This window comes from Protopterus annectens, chromosome 17.part0 (assembly GCF_019279795.1).
Source record: "Protopterus annectens isolate FY-2018-M chromosome 17.part0, PAN1.0, whole genome shotgun sequence".
Taxonomy (NCBI): Eukaryota; Metazoa; Chordata; order Ceratodontiformes; family Protopteridae; genus Protopterus; species Protopterus annectens.
In genome coordinates, this window is record NC_056751.1 from 59,129,063 (window position 1) to 59,156,968 (window position 27,906).

Sequence of the window (27,906 nt, forward strand, 5' to 3'; positions counted from 1 at the left end):
TCGAAGGCAGAAATTAATGCTTACTGGTATGATGTTGTTGAAAAAGTTTTGGCTTTCTTTGTAGGAATTTTTAGACACTTGGTCACTTCTGACCATTAGAAGACAAGCCTGTTGGTGGAGTTCAGTAATTTTCTCATTGCCACATAATGACTTGATAAGACCAGTGGCAGAGTTTCCAGACAAAAGGGAATCTATGACAAGGGCATTTCACATCCTCAAGGAGGTTTTCTGACTTCAGCCAGGCATGCTGTCTATAACGATTCTTGTCAGTGCTTCTCCAGAAAAAGCATTTAGTGAGACAGAACCACATTTTAAAGTCCAGAGAGTTACAGGGGCAGCCAAATACTTGTTATTCCTTTTTAGTGTCCTGCCTATAATTTAAAGTACACTGAGTTAATGACAACACTAAATTATGACAAGATAACATGTATTAAATAGTTCTTGGTACTGATAATGTACTTCAGGTAAACAACTTGCCCTTCAAACCTGTCCAATAATCTCTTCTTTCTGCAAAAAGGAAATGTTCTTGCAGACACTGTAATTTTGTCAACAAAGACAGAGGAAGAAGGTATAACATTATTTACGGGTGCAGCTTTACAACTAATGTACAAATGTGAGCTATATTTATCATATCTGTGCAAAAAATTGCAGGTCTGTGTGCACAGGACTGAGTACCTGGGCAAACTGTGTTTTAGAAATCATGAAAAATACAAGGTAAGTGGTTCAAGAGGTTAACACCTTGCTGTACCCACCAAAGTACCCAACCTAGGCCTTACCTCCCTTTTCAAGTAGGGACAGACCAGTCATACCCAGGGTGAATTTATGAAAGCCCACCAAATCAGTTCCCTTTTGAAGGTAGATAGGGAATTATACTGCTTAATTTGGATATGTTTGTTTGAGAGAAGGATAGGCACTGCTTGAGTAATCCATCTCTCACAGTGTTTAAGTAAATTTAGGCCAGTCTTAGTATTTGTAGGACTGCTTGAATTATGAAGGTACTGGAAGGTCTTATACATCTGGATCCCTTATGGCTCTATAAGCAAGACACACATTACCCATAGAGAGTCTATAGGATACACAGCACTGGCACAGAGTTTCTAGCCTCTCCTAGTTGCTCAGTTTTTAAGCTATTGATCTTTCTGGTTAGGAATCTCCATTGTCTTTCCATGTGTCTAACAAGATACATCCCAAATTAGGAATTTTATGACAGACCTAACCTTTGAGGAATATAAGGAGTAAGGACTCTCTGGCTTTGAAGACATTCCTTTTGCACTGAGTTGTGCAAGCTAAAAGGACTTCCTAACCACCACTGCTCCATGATGATCAAATGAGATGGAACTATCCACCCATGCTTCAAGGTCTGTCACTACTTTCAAGTGTTGTCTATAGTATAAACTGGGAGGGATTGCTTATCAAATGCAATACTGCACTTGTTGGCATTTAATGTGAGCGTGCCTTGTACACCAGTTGCTAACAAATGTAAACTGATATTGGATTGCCTGTGTGTCAGAGGGAGACTTGAGGAAGACACCCAGTTTATAATCATCTGCAAACTTGGTTAACTAGAGATCCTTGTTTGTGATATGGAGATCAGAGAAGTAGATGTCAAACAGCAGAGGTCCTAAAATGGATTCCTGGTGCAATCTGAAGCACCACCCGCCAACCACACTGTGTGAGTTCTATCCTTCAAACAATTTGCAATTCACCTAACTACACAGGGATCAATTTGGAGTGCACTTTAATATGTTGGTATGAGCTATGGCATCAAATGCATTGGCAAAATCAAGGTACACTGTCCAAAGCTTGTGCCATTCTCCTAAAGAAGTTTATCAGATTCAGACAGGATCTATCCTTATGATATGATCCATGGCTTTGCAAATGAGGCTCCTTAGACTGATGAATCTATTTTTCTGGGGTCAGAGGCAGGGCAATCATTGTGAAGTGGCGTCACCACAGCTGTGTGCCAAACAGGCTGAAGAGATTAAGAAGCGGGTCTGTAAGCACTTGCTTAGTGATGTGTGTCCGGCAGTTGGGTACATTATCAAGTCCCATGGAGGCTGCATTTTCATTTTGGAAAGTACTTATAGTAAATGTTCTTTAGTCATAATTGGTGTTCAAAGACCTTCAGGGATATGTGAGGTTTGTATAGCTGTGTCCAGGGTAAAGCTTGCACTGAATTTGTTTTATGTTGGCAATATCCACTGGACCAGAGTGAGTACTTCTATTCTGAATGAGCTCCGATATGAATGAGCTCTGAGCAATGGTGTTGTTTCTTATCTTTTTAATGTAACTAAAGAAGGATTTGTAGTTGTCTTTAATGTTGGATGCTAATCAGTTCATGTGATGCCTTTGTTTTCCTGATGGCATTTTTCAGTTTTTTGATAACTTCTTGATGTTATCCTTGATTTCAGGGACTTAATTTTACCGCATACTTCAAGTTTTTTCTTTTTCCATAAAGTTTATACTTGTGGACCACCCTACTAAATTTCCCATTTTTTGATTTAGATAAGATTACTAAGTTAATACATTTAACCAGGTGGGAACAATTTTGTTTGGATAACCACTTGCCATAACAACTTGGGTAATACATCTGTACGTGAATATAGAATTGTAAAAGTACTTCAGTTCACTGACATTTCCATCTCTAGGTTTAGAGATTTTAACTTAGATGGTTACAAGTTTGTGATCAGACTTAACCAGTGAAAGGAATACCATAAATCTTGAAAAGTTTCAAACACTATAAGGAGATTCCTCCAAACTCCAGATAAAGATTCTGAAATATTCAGCATTTGCAAATATCTTCATTTAGAGGCAGAAATGCCTGTTGCAAGCCAAATGTAATCCAACCACAGTATTAACAGTACACTAAAGTTGATCTATGAAGGCAAGCTTAATGATTGGAAAAGGTTTTCATGATCTGACTGAGTACACAGAGGACACCAAAGCTGGGTAAAAGTAAAAAAAAAAGAATAATAACCCCCCCCCTTAAAAAAACAAACAAAAAAAAAAAAAAACAGGAGATGGACTACTTGTTCTCCTTCATTTCCAAAACCTTCAACAGTACAAGACACCGGTCTAATTTGTTACAACACACACCTATGCCACTCCTCAGAATGTATCTACAGAAATTAAAGAAGTTTGGTAAAGAAGTTTGGTGAAAGAACTACTTTTAATCAACGGATGCTACAGATAGACTAAGTCTTGAAAATCATGAAAAAATGTAGACTGTGCACTTATGGAGATATCCAGCTTATCTACCACCTTTACTTGCAAAATAACTAATGGAATGTTCAGTGCTTGCACAGACACTGGTACAAGTGAAAGCAAAAGCTTCATCACAGATTTCAGTGGCATTAATAGCACCACAGAAACAGGCTGCATTTACCTGTGTTTAGGCAATGAAGTGGTTATCAGCCAAAACAGAACAAACAGAAGGATGAAAAGATCTACTATGTGAAAGAGACAAAAGCTCTTTTTTCTTCTTAATCAGTTTGGGCCTTTTCTCAATGATTTGCTTAACCTTCTCTGCATTTGCTAATTATATCAAGAACATTTCTGGACTACTTTTCTAGAAACCTAATGCCTGACAAATTCATGTGCTTTGTGCTAGACAGCTTGTAGCTCTGAGACAAAGTTTATCTTACATGTGTGGAAAAGTAAAGGAGCTGTTTGCCACACTTGCCCAACTTAAGTCATTTTCTCACATTAAAAGCTGTTTAATTGTGACAGTGAATAATTTGGATTTAGCTACAGTGTAACACAGCACTGTGTATGGTCTCTGAAGCACTGTAGCCTTGAATAAGACAAGGTAACCTGTACAACTGGCACATGTGCAGCAACACACCATGCACATAGTGCTGTAGATGGGAACAAGTTAATGAGTATTGTCATTAGCTTTATATCCTTTTTAAATTTACTATGATATTCACAGGCATCCACATTTTGGTCCAAGCCCTGGCAAAATGCAGTCTGAAAATCGTTAGCTGCCATATTTATGGCAGAACATTTCATTCATATGAAAAAAACTCTAAATGATACTGACAAAGAACAGAAAAGAAATAACTGGAACTGTTAGAAAAATAAAAAGGTGAAAAAATTTTCTGGGGAAAAGCTGTCCGAGACATTTCAAAAACAACTGTAGACTAACCGAAACAGATGGCACATACCACCTCTATGCAGAGGTAGAGAACCCCTTCTATGTATAGGCAAAGATCTGAGGAGCAGAAGACTTCTCGACAGCTTGACTCACTTCTGAGACTTGTTGTGGAAGCCTCAGTGGGACAAAGAGATGTAAGGCAACAACCAGGCCCTGATGTGGAGCTGGTTGTTGCCTTAAGTGAAAATTATTTCCTTGACTTATACCTGAACATTTATTTGTGTACATATAAGGACCCACAAAAGCCTGAAACCACACTTCTTAGGCACCACAGGACAAAATGGATGAGCCTTAGGGGACTTTCTGGTTTATACAAAGTGCCCAATAAGTACATTGCTTCAAGTACCAGACAAGGACCCTAGTGCCTGAAGCCATACATTTACTGGGCACTGCAGGATAATATGGATGAATCCCAGTCTTTTTTTCTGAATTTTATCAGGAGCAGAATAAGGCAAACCAGATATATGGCAAAACTTTCGTGCAGTGGAAGAGACACTGACGTCACTAACTTCACCTTGCCCTACTCAATGAAAAGAAAAAAGGTGAGGGCCTCATCTACTTGTGGCAAACCGCTCAGTTCTACTCACAGAAGAGCTTCAACTCAAATCCTGAATCCCCAGCTCCAGAAAAGGACTTGAGCAAAGTCAATGAATCTGCTAACACATCTGCTTCCTTAGTAATGTGAGTGCTGTTAAGGTGATGTCCTAGTCCATAGTTCATTTGAAGACCCCCATCTACAAGCAGAGTGTAAGTTTATGCTGCCTTTTTTCCTGATATGATATACTACACTACAGCCTAACTGTCTGAACTCCAAAAGTTTTTAGGATGAGGAAAACTGGGTAGAGTTTCAGCTGGTTTATATAGAGCCCCTACTCCTGGGGAACCATTTCCACTGAAACACACAAGAGCTAGTGAAGGATCCATCATCTGGACCTCTACCCTTCTTTAGCAGAACACATTAATCTACAATGAGATTAGGGGACACACCCACCACTCTAGAGATCAATGACAAGGCTCTGATGTAAAAAGAAGGTCCACAAAGGCATTAGATGAACAACGTCTAACAATGCAGTGTACTAACTGCATCCTGAGAGATGCAGAAAAAAAAATACTGCAAAAACCATGGCTGCCATTTGGTGATGAAAAACCAATGTCCACTGATAGTCCAGAATGGTAGGAAGGAGACTGTAGAGACAGTAGAGAAACTGTCTTAACGACTCTGATTAGCACTAAAGCAAGTGGTAACAATACCAGATGCTTACAGGCTCTCCTCTCTACATGGAGAAAGAAGGGTGTTTTTTGTTTCGAAAGAAATGGGGAAGCCTGAAGAACAAAAAGGGATGTTTCTTGTTCTTGAAGAAATGGGGTGACCTGGAAGGACAGAAAAGGGCAGGGAGAATCATGCACAGCCCTCATGTAGTCAATGTCTGTTTCATCTTTTGTAGATATGGGACCAGATCCTGGAAGCCCTGACCAGAAGGGGGCAATTAGAATGGCCTGCCTTAGTTAACCAGAAGGAGGAAAGCCTGAGGAGACTACCATTGTTGCCTTAAGCCCCAACACATTCAACATAACAATGAATTCCATGAAAAGACAGTGCAAAAGCTGTAGTAGTGATCACTTACATGTATTGCTTGATTGCATTACTTAGTTAAGCAAATTATAAGTAGATGGTGACTACAGTAAAAATAGTCTAACTGACCTCTTGGTTTAAGAAGAAAGGGTCCTTGCACTGGAGCTGCACCTCTTTGACTTACATGTCTGACAACGGATGCCGCCACTGTTTTATTTTTTTATGAATGATTCGTTAACCAGTATATATGCTGATTCATGATGGACTCATTTCAGATAGCCTGAGTGCACACACAGCACAATAAAAGGTATAATAACCTAAATATGGAAATGCAGAAGCGTGCAACTGTTACAACAACAAGCATGCCACATATACAAGGTACATATATGTTGTTTTTACACACAGAATATTTACATATTTTAATATAGACAAACCATGAATATATGGGATACATATAGCAGAGTTTATAGTGCAGCATATTTACATAAAGGTTAATGGAATAATTTAGATGGGCTCACTCTATACAATACATAATCTTTGTGGTGAAAATAAGCGTTATATCTAGTTAGACCTAAGATAGATTAGAGTTTCTTCAATAAGTAAATCATGACTTGTGAGTGGAGAGATACTGCCCTAATACTGTTAAAGGGTAATGGTGGCAGGCACACAGCAGTCTCTTTTAAACATTGGTATACATTATTTATACAATGACATACAATGGAGGAGATTAAAGTTTGTTGGAGGAAGGAGAGGAAGGCATGACTGCAGTCTCATTGACCAAGATGAAAAAGGTACAGTTTATCAAGTGCTGCATTAGATGAGTTCAGAATTCTTTAATTTTAAAAATACTGCACTGGGGGTGGAGGTGAAAAGTATCAAGTTTTAGAAATATGAAGCGAGAATAAGTATTTGCTTAAGTGAACCTTGTTTAGTACATTGAGACAAAGTAACTGCGAAAAGGGATCAGTCTGCCAGCAAAGTATGGAAAGGTATTTATTATTAGAGGTGTAAAGATCAGGGAATCTAAACTACACCTGCACACTCATCAACTAGAAGGAAATTAGCTTTTTTGGGAATAAAATAATGGTTATCGTATCAAGGGGCTACCGAAAAGAATTGATAAAGAAAAAAATATCCTCTACAAAATATCACCACATGCTCCACTGACTGTATTTTCAACAGTTTAAATCCATCATTCCACCCTCCCAATCTGTGAGTGGAAGATGTGCAACACTATTTTCTGTGTGCATGGGGAGGATGCTGTACCTCCCCTTTAGAAAGGTTCCACCACATCTGGATGATTTAATAATAGCAGCAGCATCAATCAACAAGAACAATCAATCTGGTCAAAGCTTTTTTTATATATACCTTTTAACCCTGCACTTGCCAACTACTAAACCTCCCCCAGGTCAACCAATTCTCTTTTGTTTCCCTATCCTGGAAATTTCATCTGGCCTCAGTCCAAGAGCTTGTCTGGAGAGGCCATTATCAAGGCAACCCATTGGGATGCTTTACCAAAGCCATAGGATTAAAAACTTCGACTACAGCCTAACTGTCCGTAACGGTTCATGAGTACCACCCAATCAACAGCTCTAATCACCAAACCCCCTCCTGAAGCTTCAAAGCCCAATGAATGGCTCACAAATTCCTATGTTGTTACCATTCCCTCAGCCTGCAGATGTGTTTGCAGTGAAGCCCTCACTAATCCAGAGAGCTGGGCACTTTTGTTAAGCTGTAAGCCATGCCCCAGGTGTTATCATTACATCACCAGAGGGAATCCAATGCCCTCCATCTGAAGCAAGTATGCTCCCAAATAAATGCCTCCTGAGAACTACCGTCACCGATCGGAGAATGTCAAGCTGCTGCTCTGATCAGTGGCCAAAAGCAAGCCTCTGTCTGCTGGCAGCAATGGCCGACTAGGAGCCACCTTCCCCTTTCTCCTGGAGTACTAAAAAGACAAAAGCCACTCACTTCCATCAGCTCTACCAGTGCCAAGGCTGCTACTCAAACATGGGTCTTATGACGCTGAATCATGATTTTACCCTTTAGCGCCACATAGCCAGTTATATACGATCTGATTTTGTTTTATATAACCTTGATATTTTCCCCGAGAAGATGCAACAAAATCTTGTACAACACTCTGTGGAATACTGATCAATCATGCACTCAATATAACCACATTTACTCAAGGTGCTATACTGAACTGTTAAAAGAAAAAATACTTGGTGATCTATGATGGATGCACTGTACTACTAGCTATCCTCAATAAAAACACTCACTCTTTTTTGATACGTATTACGGCATCTTTGACATTCAGCTAACATATCACCAACTTGAACAGATGGAACCCTGGGACCAGCGTTTAACATTCCACCTGAAGGACATCACTTTGGGAGTGCAGCACCTCCCTTGTGTTACATTTTACTGTCAGAAATTAAACATGAATCCAATCACCCAGCATAGGGAAGGAACCCACAGCCTTTTGATCTTTCAGGCATCACTAGTGAATCTGCTAAATACCAAGGCACAAACCATGATAAATTGTGGTCTATCAGTGTCCAAAATTAATTTATGCAATCATATGTATATCAAGGCTAGCTACTACAGTAAATCAACATGGGAGTTTTCTCAGTGGAAATCAAGAATGAGCGCACACTATTTTTTTTTTTTTTTTTTTTTTACTATTAACAGACACCATATCCAGCCTTATATCAATGTTGCTCAGTGTAAACACTTTTATCCTGGAACATAGGATTAAGATTAATGGACATGTTTCACAACTATTCCTTTTATCAGTTTATTTACAATCCATATCATGCCCTAGCCCTGTAAATAGACATAACTGCTGGCATGATTTAATCTTATTGTTGATGTCCTTCTTCAAAATATTTTCAATAATAATAATTCTGAAAAAATATTCTTGCATTACTGCAACAGTGTGATGCACTTTTGTTTTATGTCATTTTCACTGACAGAAAATACTAATACATTCAAAAGCTTTCAAAAGTATGTAACAATTAACTCTACTTCAGAAACTACAAGGCAATACTATACATGCAAGATTTTTGCAAATAAATATTTCAGGAAATAACTATTGTGCTTAATATATACAGAAGATTTTATTTGAACAAGCAAGGTTTTATAAATAAATGGGTACATGTGCATCATGCATATATATATATATATATATATTTATAGACATATTTATATATATATATATATATATATATATATATATATATATATATATATATATATATATATATATATATATAGGGGTCTACCATGACCCAACGAAATTACATTTTACTGCAACGTAATTTGGAGAGCTCAATTTCGTAAAAGTGCATTTTTGCCGAAATGCACTTTTCGCAAAAAGGCAACTAAGCAAACAGCAACGGGGGTTGTTGCTTAGATTGCGGTACAGCGGGGATAAAGGAACATTCCCTTTTCCCCACTGTAGTGCGATCTCGGAGTGAGAATATAAAAGTAGGGGGGGTGTGGGGGGCACAGACCCCTGCATATATATGGTTAGTGTTGCTTTTTTTAGGTGTTTTTTTTTTTTTTTTTGTGAAGTTCTTATTCATAAAAGTGCATTTCTGTTAAAGTGCAGTTTCGTGAAAAACAGCTCGCATTATTACGTTTCGTTGAAACGTAATTTTGATGGGTCAAAGTAGACCCATATATATATATATATATATATATATATATATATATATATATACACACACACACACACACACACACACACACACACACACACATACATACACATACACAGACAGACAGACAGACATAGACAGACACATACACACACACACTTTATATATATCACCAACAAAAAATAAAGTATACCATTCTCTTTGGTCCTGACTCTTGCATAGAAGAAATGCCCTGCTTTTTAAGATACTCTTCAATTTTTTCTTCATCTACGGAATCCACAGGAATACTTCGCCATAGTTTTTGAAACTCTGCAAAACAATGGAAAAGATTAATTTTCATTCCAGTTCTGTCACAGAAGGTTACAATGAAGAATGCAGATCAAGTATTAGTATAGTTTGTTCAGCTAAATGAGGTAGATCACCATATGTACTCTAATCACCACTTCTGAGCTTTCTCTCCTTGCAAGGAATCTATCCCGATGACAAGTGTCGCCAAGCAGTCAAGTAATTTCCACACTGACCAGTGCAAGTGTCATCATCTGTCCTAAACCTAGCTGATACAAGACTCCTATATAAGCAACACTAGTCAACATCATTTTCAGTTTTCCAAAGTGAGAAACAACTGGTGCAGAAATCGTATTTAGCAATTGCTGATGCAGTCAATACACAGCATGAGCTAGGACTAGTCTTGGTTTATAATCAACAGATATAAAACTCTCTCCTTAGCATATATTTCAGAGGGTCCCTGCAATAACAGACAGCTAGGCTCTCCTCCTTGAGGATAATCACCGTCAACATACTTGTTTGAAGATCTCTAGCTCCTACAACTAGGATGCATACAGTCCCATCCAGCACACAGCATGATATCATCACACATGGTTAGTACAGAACACTCTGCCCCATGGTCCTCATTTCTATCTCACGGAACATGAACAAGCTGCAACTTCACTACAAAAATAATACATGACAGTATAAAATTAAAAACTTAAAACACTTCCAGAGCACATAACTGAAACAGGTGAAGACAGCATCTAACAATAAGAGGATGCAGGAAAGGCATTAAGGACACTCTTGAAAATCAAACAGTGTGAGCACTTGCACATCTGTTATAATTTACTTTGTGGACCCCTCTGAAGTAGTTTTTAAGTGATCTTTCTTTCTCGAAGTTGCAGCAAACCCAGGTGGCAATAACAAAGTAAAAAGTGTGAGGGAAGTGAACCTTAAAGCAGTCTCAAAGTTAACATTACGAACATGTTGAAAGAGAGTTAGAATTTGATAAATTGGGTCACAAAAGACATGCCCACTGATATAAAGCCAGAATAATGTTTCAGGATATGAACTTCAAATCTACTCAGTCATCAGGCCATAAAGTCTCTCAGCTAGGAGATGATAAAGGTTCTTCAAAATGTGGGTGGGCATTACAGCAACGCCTTTAGGAACTGCATGACAAATTTATGCAGAGTTCAAATCCGGTCATCTGTGATGGCATGATGTCCTGAGATGACCAAAACATACATTATAGGTTCATAGGTTGGTAATAGGCTATCGGCCCTAGTGCTTATACATGCCTAGCCATAACAATTCCCTGGCTATTTCTTCCCACACTATTTACTTCCCTGGACCCCTGTCTAGCAGGGCGACTGACGTGATCCCTGGGGTGAATTTCCTTTCTCCCATCCAGTCATCAAAATTCCTTTTGAAGAGGGACAAAGAGGTGCTCTGCTTGACATGTATGGGCAGTCTATACCAGAGTCTAGGGAGTCTCTGAGTCAGGAACCTAACCCTCCAGCATGTTTTGTTTATTGTGATGACAAGGTTTAGATCCCTGGAGCGTGTGGCTCTGAGGGATTGGGATTTCTTTAAGTGTAGCATATCCAACAGCTCTGGGTTTGACATGGCCTTGTATGTTAAGCAGAGATCGCCTTGGCGTAGACGATATGCGACAGAGTATAGCTGGAGTTTTTTAAGGCAGTCAACATAGGTCATCTGCTTTCAGCCTGTGATTCTTTTAGTGGGGTATTTCTGTGGCCTTTCCAGTTGTTGCAGATGTCTTGAGAGGTACATACCAAACGACGGGGCATTGTATTCTATAATGGGTCTAATGAGGGATGAGTACAGTGGGACAATGACCTTTTTTCTGGCTGAAAAGCCCTTAGTGATGAGGTGTGCCACACAGAAGGATTTCCTGACTGTTGTGGCAATGTGGTTATTGAAGGTGAGAACACTGTCCACCTGTGTCCTCAAGTCTCTTATCACACTTTCGGTATTTAGTGTACTGCCACCTATGTGGTAATTCACGGGTACATGTTTTTTTCCCCAAAGGGGATAACTGTACATTTCTTGGTATTGAGCTTGAGCCCATGGCTCTGGCAACAAGCATCTGTTTCTGTAAGGCCCTTTTGTAGAGTATCGACATCATTTGGGGATTCAGTAATGGCTCCCAGTTTGCAGTCATCTGTGAACTTTGTTAGCCAGAGTCCCTTAGTGTTGACCTGTACTTCAGAGAAGAAGAAGCCAAACAAGACAGGCCCCAGGACTGAACCTTGAAGTATTCCACTTGTCACTTGTCTGCAGTTGGATTTGGAGTCAGCTACTTTTAGTGTGAGTTCTGCTAGTAAGCCAGTTGGCAAACCATCGAGTGATGTAGGGATTAATGCCCAACTTAGTAAATTTATCTATGATTCCAGAGTGGGGGATGGTGTCAAAGGCCTTGGCAAGGTCCAGATAGGCTGTGTGGACTGCCTTACTCTCGTCCACGGCTCTGGAAACTGATTCGAAGAAGTCAATCAGGTTCAGGAGACAAGATCGGCCCTTCACAAACCCAAACTGTGTGGGGTCCAGTGTTTTAAGGTTGCCAATTCTTTGTTTATAAAGTTTCATGATAATGCGTTCCATGGCCTTGCAGATCTGGCTCGTCAGACTGATGGGGCGATAGTTCCCGGGATCCAAGGTGGATCCCCCCCTTGTGGAGTGGGATAACTGTAGCTGTGTGTCACTCAGTGAGCATGAAGCCTGAGGTGAGGGTATGATTAAACATGACACTTAGGTGAGGTGCCAGTTCATTTTGTAGTTCATGTAGTGCACAGCCCGGGGTGTCATCTGGTCCCATGGATGCTGTACTCTTAGCTTTGCAGAGTGTGTTTTTTACCTGTGTGGCCGTTATTACCGGAATTTGGCAATCTTCCGGTATTGAGATGGGCCATTTAGGGGGGTGAGGGGGGGTGAAGCTTTGCAGAGTGTGTTTTTTACCTGTGTGGCCGTTATTACCGGAATTTGGCAATCTTCCGGTATTGAGATGGGCCATTTAGGGGGGTGAGGGGGGGTGAAGTTGGCACTGAATCAATCTGCCAGGATATTGGCAATATCCTTGGGATCAGTATATTTAATGCCATTCTGTTGTAGCTCAGAGCAGATCTGAGCATTGCCATTTAGATTCTTGATATAGTTATAGAATGCCTTGTGGTTGTCTTTGGAATCTTTGGCAATTTTATTTTCGTGATTGCAGAATAACTCAGGCTCAAACATAAGAGATCTGTGACTGCTGACAGCAGATTCTGTAGTGAGTACTACAAGATTTCTCACCATATAAATTCCTGCAACCTCCCTCTCTCACTTCTATACTCATTTTGCCAGTGGATGAAATGACACTCTTCACATGGCTACAAGAACGCACCAATGCTCTTACCCCAGTTCAACTCTATAATATTGAGTGAGCACACGTGAAAGAGCCATAAAAAAAGAATATAAAATTATATACCTGCCTGATTGATAGTAAAGTTCAAAACTGAGAGCAGATGGAAAACACATCCAAACAGACTGTAGCAGGGTAACAAACAACCACTGCAGATGTCTTTTAGCAGATCAACAGGGCTCACTTCTACCTGCAATACATAAATGTAAGGAAGAATCCACATCAGTACTTAAAAACTTTCCTGGAGGCAACAGCCAGAGAAATAACTAAATGCAAGGGCTCAGTCTGAATACAGACTGCTGAAATCCTAATACCAGTAATAATGTTTGGTGAAGAGCAAGTACATATGGCAAAAATCTATGCAATGTGCAGGTTCTTTGGAACAGGTATGGGGTGCAGCTACAATCCTAATATTATGATAAATGGCAGCATTAACCAACTGAAGACGAAAAATTTGACTGTTAGGTTATGGGGGACTGGACAGTAAGGTGCGCTTTGGGCAGACAGCAGTGTATAGCTCAGGCAATGTAACATTCCTTTACATTTTGTACCTAAACTTTATTAAACAACTATCACATTTGTTCTTTAGCAAAAAGCTGAAAGAAATTCTTCCATGCATACCTTGTTTTTTTGTACAGGAATTTAGGAAACACTTTCTTATAAAACAAGTCACATGAGACAGTTGAGAGTAAGCAAAGGCAATTCACCTGTTGCAAATGTGAAATTTGCAGTCATATTTTCTCTGAAGTGACAACTCAGCAAAAGATAGTTTCTTTAAATATTTCAACTGTAATTCACATAATGCTATTTGTGGTGTTTTTTTTTTTTGCAACTGTGCTGACAATGGCATATAAGACAAAGTAGTAGAATTCTTTAACGGTAAAACTTAAAGACAACAGAAGTAACACTTAAGCTGGTTAGCAGCTTATGCCCTGGAGTTTCATACAAGCAGCATTTCTCAATTCAGACTGTTTGCCTTAGGGTCTTCTAATTTAAACAGGGGAGATGACATGAAATTAGCTTTGAATAAACTTGAGGAAAAAATACAGTTTCAGTTTCAGATTTAGATTTAAAACTTTGGTTCCAGAAGGCCTCAATCTGGAGATGGAGTAGCAATATTTATTATAATTATAATAAAGAACCACAGTACGAGTCTTCTGTTTAGCTGTAATAAACATTCATGGACCTTATCTAATACTACCTTTTATGGTGTTAGGGAGATTGGCTAACACATTCACAGGCATATTCCAAGAATGCTTTGCATGTACATTGCATTAATTTGTGTAGGTTATGTGTGTACTTTACTACTTTTGTCAATGGCTGCCTCTTGCATTGCATTTTGGTACTGGTTCCTTAGGTCAGGTAAAGTCAAAAGTACAACATTAATACAATAAAGAAATTATAGGTTCAATATAAGAGTGTTAAAAGACAGCAACAAAAGCCATTATTTGCTGTGTTTTTTCACTGTGAACTACAAGGCAAATAAGTTGCTAGGGATTTTGTGTGAATGCACTTGATATAGTAAATGTTTCTTCTCTTGAAACTAGCAAATTGTTTTGCTGTTTTTATCACTAGTATTGTCTGACATGTTGCTTGATATTGTCAATGGCTACCTGCAAAAGAACCCTAAAGGAGACAAATCTTGAATTCTTGGATCACCAGCACTGCATATAAATACCAAATACAGACTGATGTCAGGGTCCATCTGAAAAGATGACCATGGTCTCTGCACTGTCAAGGACTAGCAGACCTTGTTTTTCAGACTGCCAGGAACTTCCAACCTGAGTCCAAGGGACTGGTCATTAAAATCTGCATCAACTGAAGGTCCAGAAGAGAATTCTGAAACTTTTCCCTGAGATTTCTGAGATAATGCATTACAGCATTCCTCATATGAAGTGTGGCATTCAGAACCACTACAATCTTGGCTGAGAAGACAAGCAAAAGACTGACACAAAAAGGATAAAATTGCTTGAATTCTTTTCTGAATCAAGAAAACTTTAACTGTGCAATGCAACTATGGTCTGTTCTGATCTACTGTGGTTCAGTTGTCGGGATGTTGAACTACCAACCCCTCACTGCCAGAAAAGATAACGTGAATCCTAATTTCATGTTTTTGCAGGGAGAATATCTTCTTGCACACCTGATGTGGGGAATCTGTCCCTACACCCCCTCCCTAAATATACTACCTCCGGGGTCATTCCAACTCAGTGAAAAACGAATACAGGTATTTCCCTTTTATCTAAGCAATCTTGGAGGTAGTAAACTGCACTCCCAAAATTATTTTTTTTCCGTGATGCATAAAAAAATCTATTTTCTTTTTGCTGTCCTCAAGCTGGTATGGTTTGATATTTGATATTAACACACACAGCCTACTTTCAGGAGGAACAACTAGGTGCACATAAATAAAGCCCTTGCTTACACCAAACCCAAGTACATTTTTTCAGTCTTAAAAATCGGTTGCAGTACTAATGCTATCAACTATGCAAAAGAAACATGTTAGGTTTCACCATTTTCTGCTGAGTTTTAAAAGAACCTGCTTAGGAACACAAGTTTTTTTTTTACACAGTACGGAAGTGATACAGTGACTGGAATTTATTCATATCTGTGTCTCTGCTTATTCTACTTAAATTAAACTGACTCACTAACCTACAATTGATATTTAGGTTTCTTCAGATTCCCACACTAGTATAGTGTCTTCCCATAATCAGAAAAAAAGAGTGTGTCACCCCATTCCTGCATTGTATGTTACAGAGGCTCTCAGTACACCTCAGCTCTCTTATGGTAGCTTTGCTTGCTTTCAAATTAGTAGTAAGACTGCCATGTTGTTTAACTACAAGAGGGACTACATGTAGTACAGAACCAACACTGCAGCCTGAAGGTATGACTACTGAAGTTTATAACAGAAGGTTTAGGCAAACTTCCACAAAAACTATGACCTCTTCCATGTGCATGCAAACCTGGTGTAGGTTGTGTATAATGCTGAGAAACTACCACAATTATTTGAATATTTTCAACTATGAAGAAGATTCTGCTTCCAGATCCTGTGACTTAGGGTGGCTGCAACCTATAACTGTGTGGCAGAAGTCTCCATATTTTTTGCTTCTCTCATGGCTGTAATTCACCAGTATTATTTATGCAATTTTAACAGTTTACAATAAAAAAAAAATAAATCATTTTGGTGCCATGCAAAGTCATGCCATGTACTATCAAAGGCTGAAGTGCTGAAAGTTGGCAACAGCAGGAAATGGCAGAGAAACAGAAGTGCAGTTATGTAATGCAAAGTCTCCTGGCAAAAAAAAAAAAAAAAAAAAAGAAAATATACAGTGAAGAGTAGCTCGTATGCACGTGCACTCAGTACTGAAAATGAATAATGTAGAAAAGTTTGTTTTAATGATAAATGAAATGCAAGAAATGGAATTCTGACTCTGAGTCGGTCTGCAGTAAATGGATTGTGTTTTAATACCACAAATAATCCAAAACACACAAAGGAATATACACTGAACATGAATTAATTATTATACTCCAAGGGACACTGTCAAGCATGAGCCAGAAGAACAAATGTACAAGTTTCTGGAAGTGCAATAATATCTGTATATTGCACATCTCGGGTGCCTTATTTATCATCATCATCATCAACCCCCTCGTCTCATTTTTCTACATGGGGTTGGGGTGTTGTGTCATGTCAACTGCTGCCACTTTTCTGGATTCAATGCTACTGAGCTACCTTTTTCAGCAATCATGCTTGATTGTCGCCGGTCTTCTCCCACACAATCCACCCAAATTTTTGCTTGATGTTCTTGAGTCCTCTTGACTTTTTTCCTGTCTCTCCCAAATCTTCACCAAATAATTTTCTGCTTTCCTACACATGTGCATAAATGTTTACTTTAGCTTCTGTTCTGATGTAATTTCTTCATCTGTCCTATAGTGTGCACCCTACAATCTTAGTCAATATTTCCATCACCACTTGCTTTCTCAACTACTCTGCCTTCACTACCCCGATTTCTGCACCATGCATAAGTACTGGTTGCAGCACTGCTTTGTAATCCTTACTTTTTCCAACATTCTTATGCCACACACTACCCCTGGCATACACTGCCAGATGGCTGCAGACCCTCTAATTCTAGCCTTGACATCATCATTCTAACTTCTCTTCTCCTCAACAATCCCTTTAAGACACCCGAAGCTGTTAACCAGTTCCACTACCTTCTCTTCTAGCTGAATTTCCATCTTCTAATTTCCCCAATGTGCTGCCATGATAACAGTCTTATCTGTACTCAGTTTCATCCCATGTGCCTTCTCTCTATTTGTTGAAGTTCCTGTTGCACACTGTTGTATACATTACAGTTAAAAGTATCTAGTTTACCGAACAAACATACTCATTTGACATTAAATTTTGACAAAACAGACTTTCCACCAAAGGTTACACATGATTTTGAGAACATATTTCTGCTACTGTACTCAAGATGTTGTGTAAAGGAATAGAAAACTTGCAATTTTTTCATTAAATTACCAGAAAATACTAAAGCTATAAACCATGTATTCACAAAAGTAAACACATTCACCATGCAAGTCCGAAAATATATCAATGTTTTTGCAAAAATGATCAGCATATTAATTATATGGTACTAACAAAGTATGATAGTGTCTATAAGAAGAAAAGTGATTTTGTTATTACAGTGTGTAAATTTTCATTGTTGGTGTTTGCATTATTCCATCATGAAAGGCTTTACCAATGTCAATCCTAAAGTTTGTATGGTATTTATTTATTTATTTTATTTTATTTTACATTTGTTGACCGGGAAGGTCCGACTGGATACATGTCCATTTTCAGCAGAGGCCCGGGGAGAAAAGCTCCAACATTGACAAATAGGTAAAATATATGTTAATAGAATACAGACTGTTCTCCTCTGGTAGTTTACACAAAAAAGAGGAGACATTATAAAGTATTTAAATACACTACTCCAAGTATATATAAAATGTTACACACACGTCTTATAGCATTCTTTTTCTCTTTTTAGGCTGACCCTTAGGATAGTTTGATAGGGTATTAGTTTAAGAAGAAAAGAAAAGAGATTTACATGGAAGAGGGGATAAGGAGGAATCAGATGAGAGAGAGGTAAAGGTTAAATAGGTTAGACCTGGTAAAGGAAGAAGATTACTAGTTTAGGTGGAGTCAGTCTGGACTTGTGCATTGGCAAAGCCAATGTGTCTTGAGATGTTGAGTTAACCTATTTTTGAAAAGTTTAATGGAGGGAATGATGGTGAGGCTGGGTGGAAGGGAGTTCCATATTTTTCCGATTGCATTGGCAAAGAGAGCGTCACCCCCTGCATTGTTGGATTTTACAGTTTGAGCTAGTAGCTTGTTTGAGGAGCGTAAACTATTGAGATTGTTGTAAAGTTTGATTAGGTTTTTCAGTGCAGGGGTTTTGTCAGATTGTTTAAGAATTTTAAATGCTACTATGAGTTGGCTCTGCTGGAGAAGGTTTGGGAATTCTATCCAACCCAGACTTTGTAGGTTGCTACAATGATGGGTTCTGTAAGGCATGCCAGTTGCAAATCCGGCAATATGATTATAACAACATGTTAGTTTATTTACTTCAGATATGTTAAGATTTGTAAGGATAGGTGAGGCATATAGGAGGGTAGAAAGGAGATGAGAGTGGGCAGTGGCCATTTTTGCGATTGGAGTAAGAAAGGATTTTATTCGATAGAGCGACCCGAGTTTTTTATTAACGGTTTTAATAGTCTGATTGATATGGATATCAAATCTAAAATGGTAACTCCCAGTAGTTTAGTGTAGGAGTCTGGGGAGATAATTGTCCCATTTTTGGATTGAATAGAAAAGGGTGTGGGTATGATCTTATGAGTGGGGTAGAAGATTAACAATTTGGTTTTGTTTGGATTAAGAATAAGTTGACGTCCCAATAGCCAATTCTCTACTGCCGTGAAACAGGATTGTGTTTTTGATAATAGATTAACTGGAGATGAATCAGAACAAACTAATGTCGAGTCGTCAGCGTTTTGAATATAGGTGGCATCAGGGATGGCTTTGTAGAGGTCATTTATGAAGACAGAAAAGAGAAGAGGTCCCAGTATGGAACCTTGAGGAACCCCTATGGTATTAGGTAGGAGGCTAGAGAGCTTATTCTGCCAGAGTACAGCTTGTTGTCTCTCCGAGAGATAGGCTTGAAACCACTCTAGAGTTTGGTTGTCTAAATGGAGATTTTTTAGGGTATTATGAAGTAGTTGGTGGTTCACCATATCAAAGGCCTTTGATAGGTCCAGAAGGAGAGCAGAAAGAGTATGGTTTCACAGATAACATGATAAAATGTACTCCACAAATATTTTAAATTCGTAAAATGTCAAGGAATTTCTGAACAGAACAGAATTATAATAAATAATGGTACAACTATTAGCTAGCTGTTAACAAGCATTACTGTGCAACCCTGAATCTGACTCCCACAGTCTCTGCTTGTTTGCTGTGCGACTAAGAAAGTCACTTAGCCAGACAGCCCTCTTGCAAAAATGCACTTACGCCTTAAGGGTCTTATTCAGTTAAAATACATAAATAAATAAATACAGGCCTATAGCTTTGGTAAATGGCAATCATTTTGTACTAAAAAAAAATAAAACTCCAGAAAATTCACCTAAGTGATGTAAAGTCATATCTCTTCCAAAGGCAAGAAAATTAAAACAATAAAAATAACTATCTTTATAAAGGGTTACTTTGCATTTCAGATAACTCATTATTCTTAAATTAAGTATGTTCTATAGTTTAAGCTTTCTTGATTGTACACCTTAGAAGTACACTTTTTTCAGAATAATTTAATTATGCTGTGCAAAACGATATGTGACAGCTTAAATAAAACAAACATACTTACTACCGTTTTATTTCACTATGTTGTACACTTTAATGTTTTTTTCCCCAGAATGTCTGGTGGACTTGTCTCAGTTATGAAAATGTACACTCATCTAAACATGTACTGTCTGGGATAAGGGAAGGTTAAACTTAGAAGAACTGGGGGTGGGGTGGGGTAGCGACATACTGGAAGTTGTTAGACAATTCCAAAAATACCAGCTATTGACTACCACCTCCCCTCTCAAGTAATTGGTCCTGCAACTTTTTTCTAGTTTTATTACAAATACCTGCTGCAACATTTGAATTAATTTTTCCTCACAGCTGAAAGAATGGAATGTTGATTGTGGAATGTTTGCCAAGGAATACAGTTGTCAAGAATGTTGTTGGTTCAAAATTCTTTGCACCCAGAGTAGAAAAGAATTTTACTACAGCCTGAATCTCAGTTACAAAACTGCTATGGAAAACGAAACCCCTCTCTTTAAAGTGATGATAAAGTTATAGGAAGCTTTACCTACTACTAACAGACAAAATATGAACATCTAACTTCTTTAATGTGCTTGTGTGTATGTAACAAATGACAGTGAATTTTACGGTGCTGAGTTGCCAGCCCAACGCCCAACCTTCAACAAAGGCACGCCCATTTATGCTCGCACCTACCTGAATGTCTTTAACGTCACTCGACCGCGGGGAGGACATGCAGACTCCACATAGAAGGTGCTCCAGCCGAGAATCGAACGGGAGAACCTCTTGCTGTGAGGCGACAATGCTAACCGCTGCACCACCGCGGCTTACAGAAACAGAATGTTTTATTATTTTTTTATTTTTCAGTTTTATGAGACAGTTCAAGTATTACACTAACAGTAAATGGAAGAAGTTTCTGACTGTGTTGAGAATTGCTCTGAAATCTGCCCATTAACTTATCTATGATGCAACCATTACTTTGTTAGGAATTTTTTATTTTTTTTAGCAGTACAGGTAACAGATTTTACGCACAGGAAATCAATACTATGACTTGCCAATTTTTCTCCATAAATTTATGAATATCAGTATTAATTCACGAACACCTTTGTGATGTAGAATGCCACACCTCTAGCAGCCGACATACATCCTTGCATTCCAGAGCATTTTCTGAAAAAATAACTTAAAAAGCATAAGGTAAACAAATGTAAATATTTTGTGAAAAATAAAAGTTATTAAAACTATACAAATTGCACTATTGGGAAAAATATTCTTCATAGTGATAATGGACAGTGCAATCAGTGTCTTTCCAAAAGCTATTACAACTATACAAATAGCACTATTGGGAAAAATATTCTTCATAGTGATAATGGACAGTGCAATCAGTGTCTTTCCAAAAGCTATTACAACTATACAAATAGCACTATTGGGAAAAATATTTTTCAGTGATAATGGATAGTGCAATCAGTGTCTTTCCATAAATACTGTAGTATATTATAATGTACACAAGCCCAGAATTATATTTTTCTTAAACTTTCACAAATTATTATATTTTGGAAACTGTACAAACTAGACGTATGTTATAATATCACATTTGTTAACCAGAGATAAGTTTTCACATGCCAGCAGGAAATTCGTCCCTGGGTGTATGTTTATTGAGATATTTGTATAAATATGAAAACGCATACTTAATTATATAATTAGCAATGTAAATAACACTGAACATCTCTTAAGATGTGGAACTTAAAACGCAAATATCAATGACAGGTCTTCTTCAAAAGTCCTTGCCTTTTCTAATACTACATATTACTAGCTGCTAAGCCACTTAATTAAAGAAATGATCTGGAGCGATAGGTGTTAACTGGAAGTACACAAAAAAGGTGCTACAGGCTTCAGTGATTTAATGTAGTGACATATAAGGAAATCAGATCATTGCCTCTACATGTTGACATTTCATCTAGTACAACAGTAATCTTACAGAAAAAGTAAAAGTTTGCCAAAATAAAACAAATATGCTGAAGGGTGAAATGTACTGAATTATTGGTCTAATGAGGGTAATGGTGAAAAAAGATCCATTCCCTAGACAAGCCCACCATTTTCCATTCATGGTTGCTGGTGGAAAAGTTTGTTCAAGTTGTCTGCTATCCAATTTCGGAGACCTTACATTGGAGTAAAAGGTAAAAGGCGGTTTCTCAAGCTAACAAAGCCAGTCTTACTAGCTGATCCAAATGACTACCTCCACGCACATGAATGTGCCACCTTACTGCATTATCTTTAATCATCTTCACTGTTCCTGGGTGCCAGACTGTTTTAATGGGCCAACATATTTTCATACTGATTGCTATTTTTAGCACTAATGGACACCAGACTACCTAAACCTTGAGTTGTTTGTGTGAGCAAACTATTTTTTTTAATTTGTACTCTAACCTCTAATGCTAGGAAACCAAGAAAATGAAAACCAAACAAGAACACAAAAATGAGCTGGATTCAACACCCAATACAGAAGCTTTAATCCAAATATCTTGAGCAACATGCTTTCGGAAGGTGCAATGACCCTCCTTCCTCAGAAGACAAAAAACAATGAACACCATTTTACAAGCATTTAAATAAGTCTTCTAATTGATCTTTAACAGCAGCTTATAACTGTGGTTATCAGTGGTTGTGCTAGCTTCATTAATATGTTTATAGGTGTGCTTGATTTAATTAACACTTATTCTGCTGTTAAAGATCAATTAGAAGACTTATTTAAATGCTTGTAAAATGGTGTTCATTGTTTTTTGTCTTCTGAGGAAGGAGGGTCATTGCACCTTCCGTAACCTCTAATGCTACTGCCCTCCCACCACTCATCAATACTGCCAAACCCTTTAAGTGATGAGTCAACACCAAGGTAGTCATCTCTTCTGCCCCTTACCATGGATTACCTTCACACCAGTATGCCATGACTTAATGCAAAACAAATAAGTTTGTAATGTAGTGGCCTGCAGCAACACACTTTCATGAAGCTTCTCGTTGGGAGGTGGGATTTAAACACCACTCCATGCAAATAGCTCCTTAGCCGTTTAAAAGATGTGCTACAGCCACCCCCCCCCCCCCACACACACACACACCACATCCAAGGAGCCAGTTCCATGTAGATCTATGCATACCTGACTGGCATGTGGTAGAGGTATTATACTGCAACAAGCTCTTGTAACAGATCAATGTAACCAGCCTCACAGACACCCACTCACTACTCCACTCATGCCAAAATTACCACATCTCAGTCTCTCACAGCACATTTCACTTGGGTATATAAGGCTTGATAAGTAAGTAATGTTCTAAGCATTCATAACACCTTCCACATGTTGAGTGATTAAAATTAGCACAAAAGAAGCAATAAAAGGTACTTTGTGCTTCTCCCAACACAAATTATACAGCAAATGTGTCAGTGGTAGGTGGTTTGGCGTACAGCCCTACCACACAAGCACACTTCCTATACACTGGTTTAGATGTCACAAGAAGGGAGAAAGCCTAACTGCTGCAGGAAGGTGGTCAGGAATACTTTCTGACAAAAAAGTACCAAAGAAAAGCCAAGCCAAGGAAGAGGGGAAAAAACAGTAAAGAAGCAAACAGAAAATGCTCACGTATACTGCTGCTACAGGAAAAAGTCTAACAAAAACAGCTTTTTTTGTAATAAATTTTGCAATTAAAGGGAATTCTTGGGCCTTTTCCTTTAACCACAATGTAGCAAAGCAATGAAGCATTGAAGTATGTGTAAAAAGAAATGCACAACGGGCAAGAAGAGGATTTTTAGTAGTTTGGGAAAGTTTCATCAGTCTTATGGTTATAATGCCTGAAGCATACAAGCCCTACAAGGAGGAAATGGGGAAACTATAATATTGTCTTATTCGTTATATTACAAAGATGATGTACAGTCCCTCATATTTACAGAATGAGGCTTCTTAATATGAAATGTTTTCTATCACTCCCTTTTTACATCTATACTGACACATTAAAGAATCATCCACTGCTCGCAGCTCTAAATTCTTCATTGATACACAATATTTTCATATTATTTTCTAACACACTTAAGTAGTCAATGTATTTTTCTCACTCAAGCAAATTTATTTTTAAACTAAAATACAACACCCTTTCAAGTACTAGCAAATTCGTATAAACTCATACAAAGTTATGCAAACGATGGAAAACAAAACCAAAAAAGCACAAATCAATAAAATCAACACACTGTGTTCATAATTATGATAGCACATATATATATATATATATATATATATATATATATATATATATCCCTATATATAGAAATCATACATACATATACCTTCCGGACACAATTACCGGATCGCAGTACAAAGGGCGGAGGTGTATCCATATTCATCAAGGATACCCACATCTCCAGGTTAGTGGAGCAGCATGATGCCCCAGAGATCATCCATGCGCAATTATCAGCAGGCAAAACCACATTTCAGGTCGTAGCCTGTTATAGATCGCCCACCATGTCTCAAGATGCTCACTCAGCATTCCTTGAGGCACTGGAAAATATAAAGGTCCTACCCAACACCATAATTTTGGGTGATTTCAATTACCCTGGTATAGACTGGGTGAACTACCAAAGTTCTAACTCCTATGCCCAGTGGTTCATAGAATTTATAAATTCAAATGCCCTTGAACAACTGGTATGTTCTCCCACTAGAGGGGAACAACATATTAGACTTAGTCATCACAAATATGGGCACCCATTGTACTACACCCGTTATCACTCCCTCACTGGTCAGATCAGACCACAAACTGATAACCCTGGAAGTCCTCACCCCTCCACCTCCCCCAGTCAAAGAAACCACCGTAAAAAACCTTTCCAAAGCAAACTTCAAACTACTTGCGTCAGAAGTGGAAAGCTTCACTATTCCCTTGCAGAAGGATAATGATATTCGGGATGCAGAATCCTACACCAAGGCACTTTATATACATCTTCAGGATTGCATGGACCGTGCTATCCCAAATAAAACCAAGACTCCTTCCTCAAGCAAGAAGGAACCAGTCTGGTGGACCCCGGCCATAAGCAAACTATACAATAAAAGGAGGAGACTTATACACGAAAAGGCCAAATCTCAAGTAGAAAAATCATCCCTGATCAGCATTAGCAAGAAATTGAGGGCCCTCATCAAGTCAACTAAAGCCAATTTTGAAAAGAAAGTTGCCAAGGATGCCAAGGATAACCATAACGCCTTCTATGGTTATGTCAAAAACCTAAATGGCAATGCACAGGTCTGTTCTGAGCGAGTACAAAATGGAACAAAATACACTGACCCCACTGACATTCCCAACATCTCGGCTGATTGGTTCAGTGCAACCCCCCCCCCCCCACCACCACCACCACCTACAGGACCTATTACTATTCCAGGGGATTGTGTAACTCCAATTATTACTGATACGTTGGTTAATAAGGCTCTATCTAAAGCTAAAAACACTGCCTCCAAGGGACCAGATGGTGTCCCGGGCTGTGTCATACGCGAGCTCCAAAATTAATTAACCCCGCATCTGAATACTCTGTTCAGTCTCAGCCTCTCGACAGGATATGTGCCCACAGAATGGCGCATAGCAACTGTGGTTCTGCTGCACAAGGGTGGGCCCACAACCGACCCTGGGAACTACAGACCAATAAGCCTGACCAGTCTGATCTGTAAGGTAATGGAGCGAATCATTATGGAACTCATAAATGGAGAGATTGGGAACCTCCAAACACTTGACCCCACACAGTTCGGCTTCGTCAAGGGCAGATCATGCCTCCTGAACCTGGTGGACTTCTTTGAGACTGTTACTCAGGCTATAGATAAGGGAAAGGAGGTACACACGGCTTACCTTGACCTTGCTAAAGCATTTGACACCATTCCCCATTCGGGTATTATTGGTAAACCCACCAACCTGGGCATAAACCCTTACATCACAAGATGGATCGCAAATTGGCTCTCAGACAGATCCACAAAGTAAGAGTAGCGGGATCTATGTCAGAATCCAGACCAGTAACGAGCAGTGTGCCTCAGGGCTCTGTCCTGGGGCCCCTCCTGTTTGGCATATACTTCTCAGAAGTACAGGCAAGCACTGAAGGGCTGTGGCTGACCAAGTTTGCAGACGACTGCAAACTGCGTGCTATAATAGTCTCCAGCCAACATGGATATCCTGCAGAAGGGCCTTAATGAGACTGATGCATGGTGTCAAAGCCGTGGTCTCAAGCTAAATGCTAAAAAATGTGTAGTAATCCCCTTTGGAAAAAAGAGTACCCGCGAACTACCACATAGGAGGCAACCCCCTAAAATCTGAAGAAGTAATAAGGGATCTAGGGACCCAAGTAGATAGTCAGCTTTCCTTTGATAACCATGTTGCCAAGGTGGTTAGAAAATCCTTCTATGTGACCCATCTGATCATGAAAGGGTTCGCATCAAGATCTAAGGATGTAGTGGTGCCCCCTCTAGTCTTCCCTCATCAGACCCATTATTGAGTACAATGCACCAATTGGAATGTACCTGACTAGGCATCTCCAGCAGCTGGAGAGACCACAGAGGTACCTCACTAAGAGGATTACTGGCCTCAACCAGTTGCCCTATGCAGCACAATTGAAAAAACTACGGCTTTTCTCTGTTGCATACTGCCTTCTCAGAGGCAATCTCTTTCTAACATACAGAGCCATGTCCAACCCAGAACTGTTGAACATGCTCCATCTTAGCAAAACCAAATCTACTCAAGCTACACACTCTAGGGATATAAACCTCAGCACAACAATGAATAGAACATGCTGGAGGGATAGAGTCCCTTCGCAAAGACTTCCCTTGCTATGGAACAAGGTCCCGATCTACATAAGACAGAGCCCCTCACTATCACTCTTCAAGAGGAACCTTGACGAGCGGATGGGTAACAGAAAGTTCACACCAGGGATCATACCAACAGCTCTACTAGATAGGGGCCAAGGGTACTAGCTGTTAGATCAAGGGCCTAGGGAACTAACCAAATAAAAAACAATATTCATTACATTACTTATATTAGTGTTCAAAGAACTCTGTAATTATACGTGTAATACAGAGTGTCTAGCATGCCCTAATACACAAGAAAAACTAAAGCATAATGATATGCTAAAGGAAAGTTCCTTAATCTCAAAATTAATTCCCAATGCAATAATAACTGCTACAACTGCAAGTACTTTTTTTGCGAGATTACTTCTGACCTCAGACACCCGGCTTGCCCTACTGCTCCTTCAAGTAACTAGGCCAAGGACATTCTGGCACGCTTTCACAAGATGGGTTCCATCCATCCAGATGACATGGACTTCTCCAGACATACTGCCTGCAGTTCCCTTATCATATGGTGGAAAAGCTGCTGTTTTTTCCCTATGCTCTACTTGCATTGTGGTGATGTTTATCTATAGGTTCAATGGGCCATGAGGTGTGGCTTGTGAGGATATACATGCCCAGAGATCTAGACCAGCCACATCCCCTCAGTCTGCTCACTGATCACTTTGACCTCTGATCTCCACCTGAGTTTAATGAGTGATCTCCCTACACTGGCAGGTGCCTTCTTTCTAAGGATAGGCATGCCCCATCCTTCCTGCCAGCTGTGTCAGTAGTCCTATTCGCTAATCAATCCAGGGTCATCTGGACCACAGTCAGGGATTAACTTAAGTTATATGTCGGACATGTTTCTGAAGTAAGGCTGCCCTGACCATACCTGGCAATGTCTTACCCTAACTTCAGGATCTCTGAATATATTAATTTCGAGATTTCATCATATGGAAAAAAAAGGGGCAAAGCAGATTTTTAAGTTTTACTTTGAGACTGTATGACCTGGAGCTGGTATAGTTACATACCCAGGGCACAAGGTGGCCAAAGCTCGCATATGTGGGGGGCAGGAGAACAGCCCCTCATCTCTACAAAGCTTCCTGCTACTTTTGTTAATCTTTTTGGCAGTATGTTATCACTGCCTGAAATCATCAATGGCTACAATAGTCAACTGCACACA

At 39.1% G+C, this 27,906-nt stretch overlaps 1 protein-coding gene across 1 annotated transcript in view; it reads right to left on the bottom strand.

Moving 5' to 3' along the window:
* GTF2E2 (general transcription factor IIE subunit 2) overlaps window positions 1–27,906 on the bottom strand; it is a gene marked incomplete at its 5' end in the record, with an annotated part of 1,036,543 nt that overhangs the window by 43,065 nt on the left and 965,572 nt on the right. Inside the window, one exon of the mRNA XM_044059142.1 lies at window positions 9,585–9,700. Coding sequence (XP_043915077.1) covers window positions 9,585–9,700 — 116 coding nt within the window. The remainder of the gene's footprint in view (window positions 1–9,584; window positions 9,701–27,906) is intronic.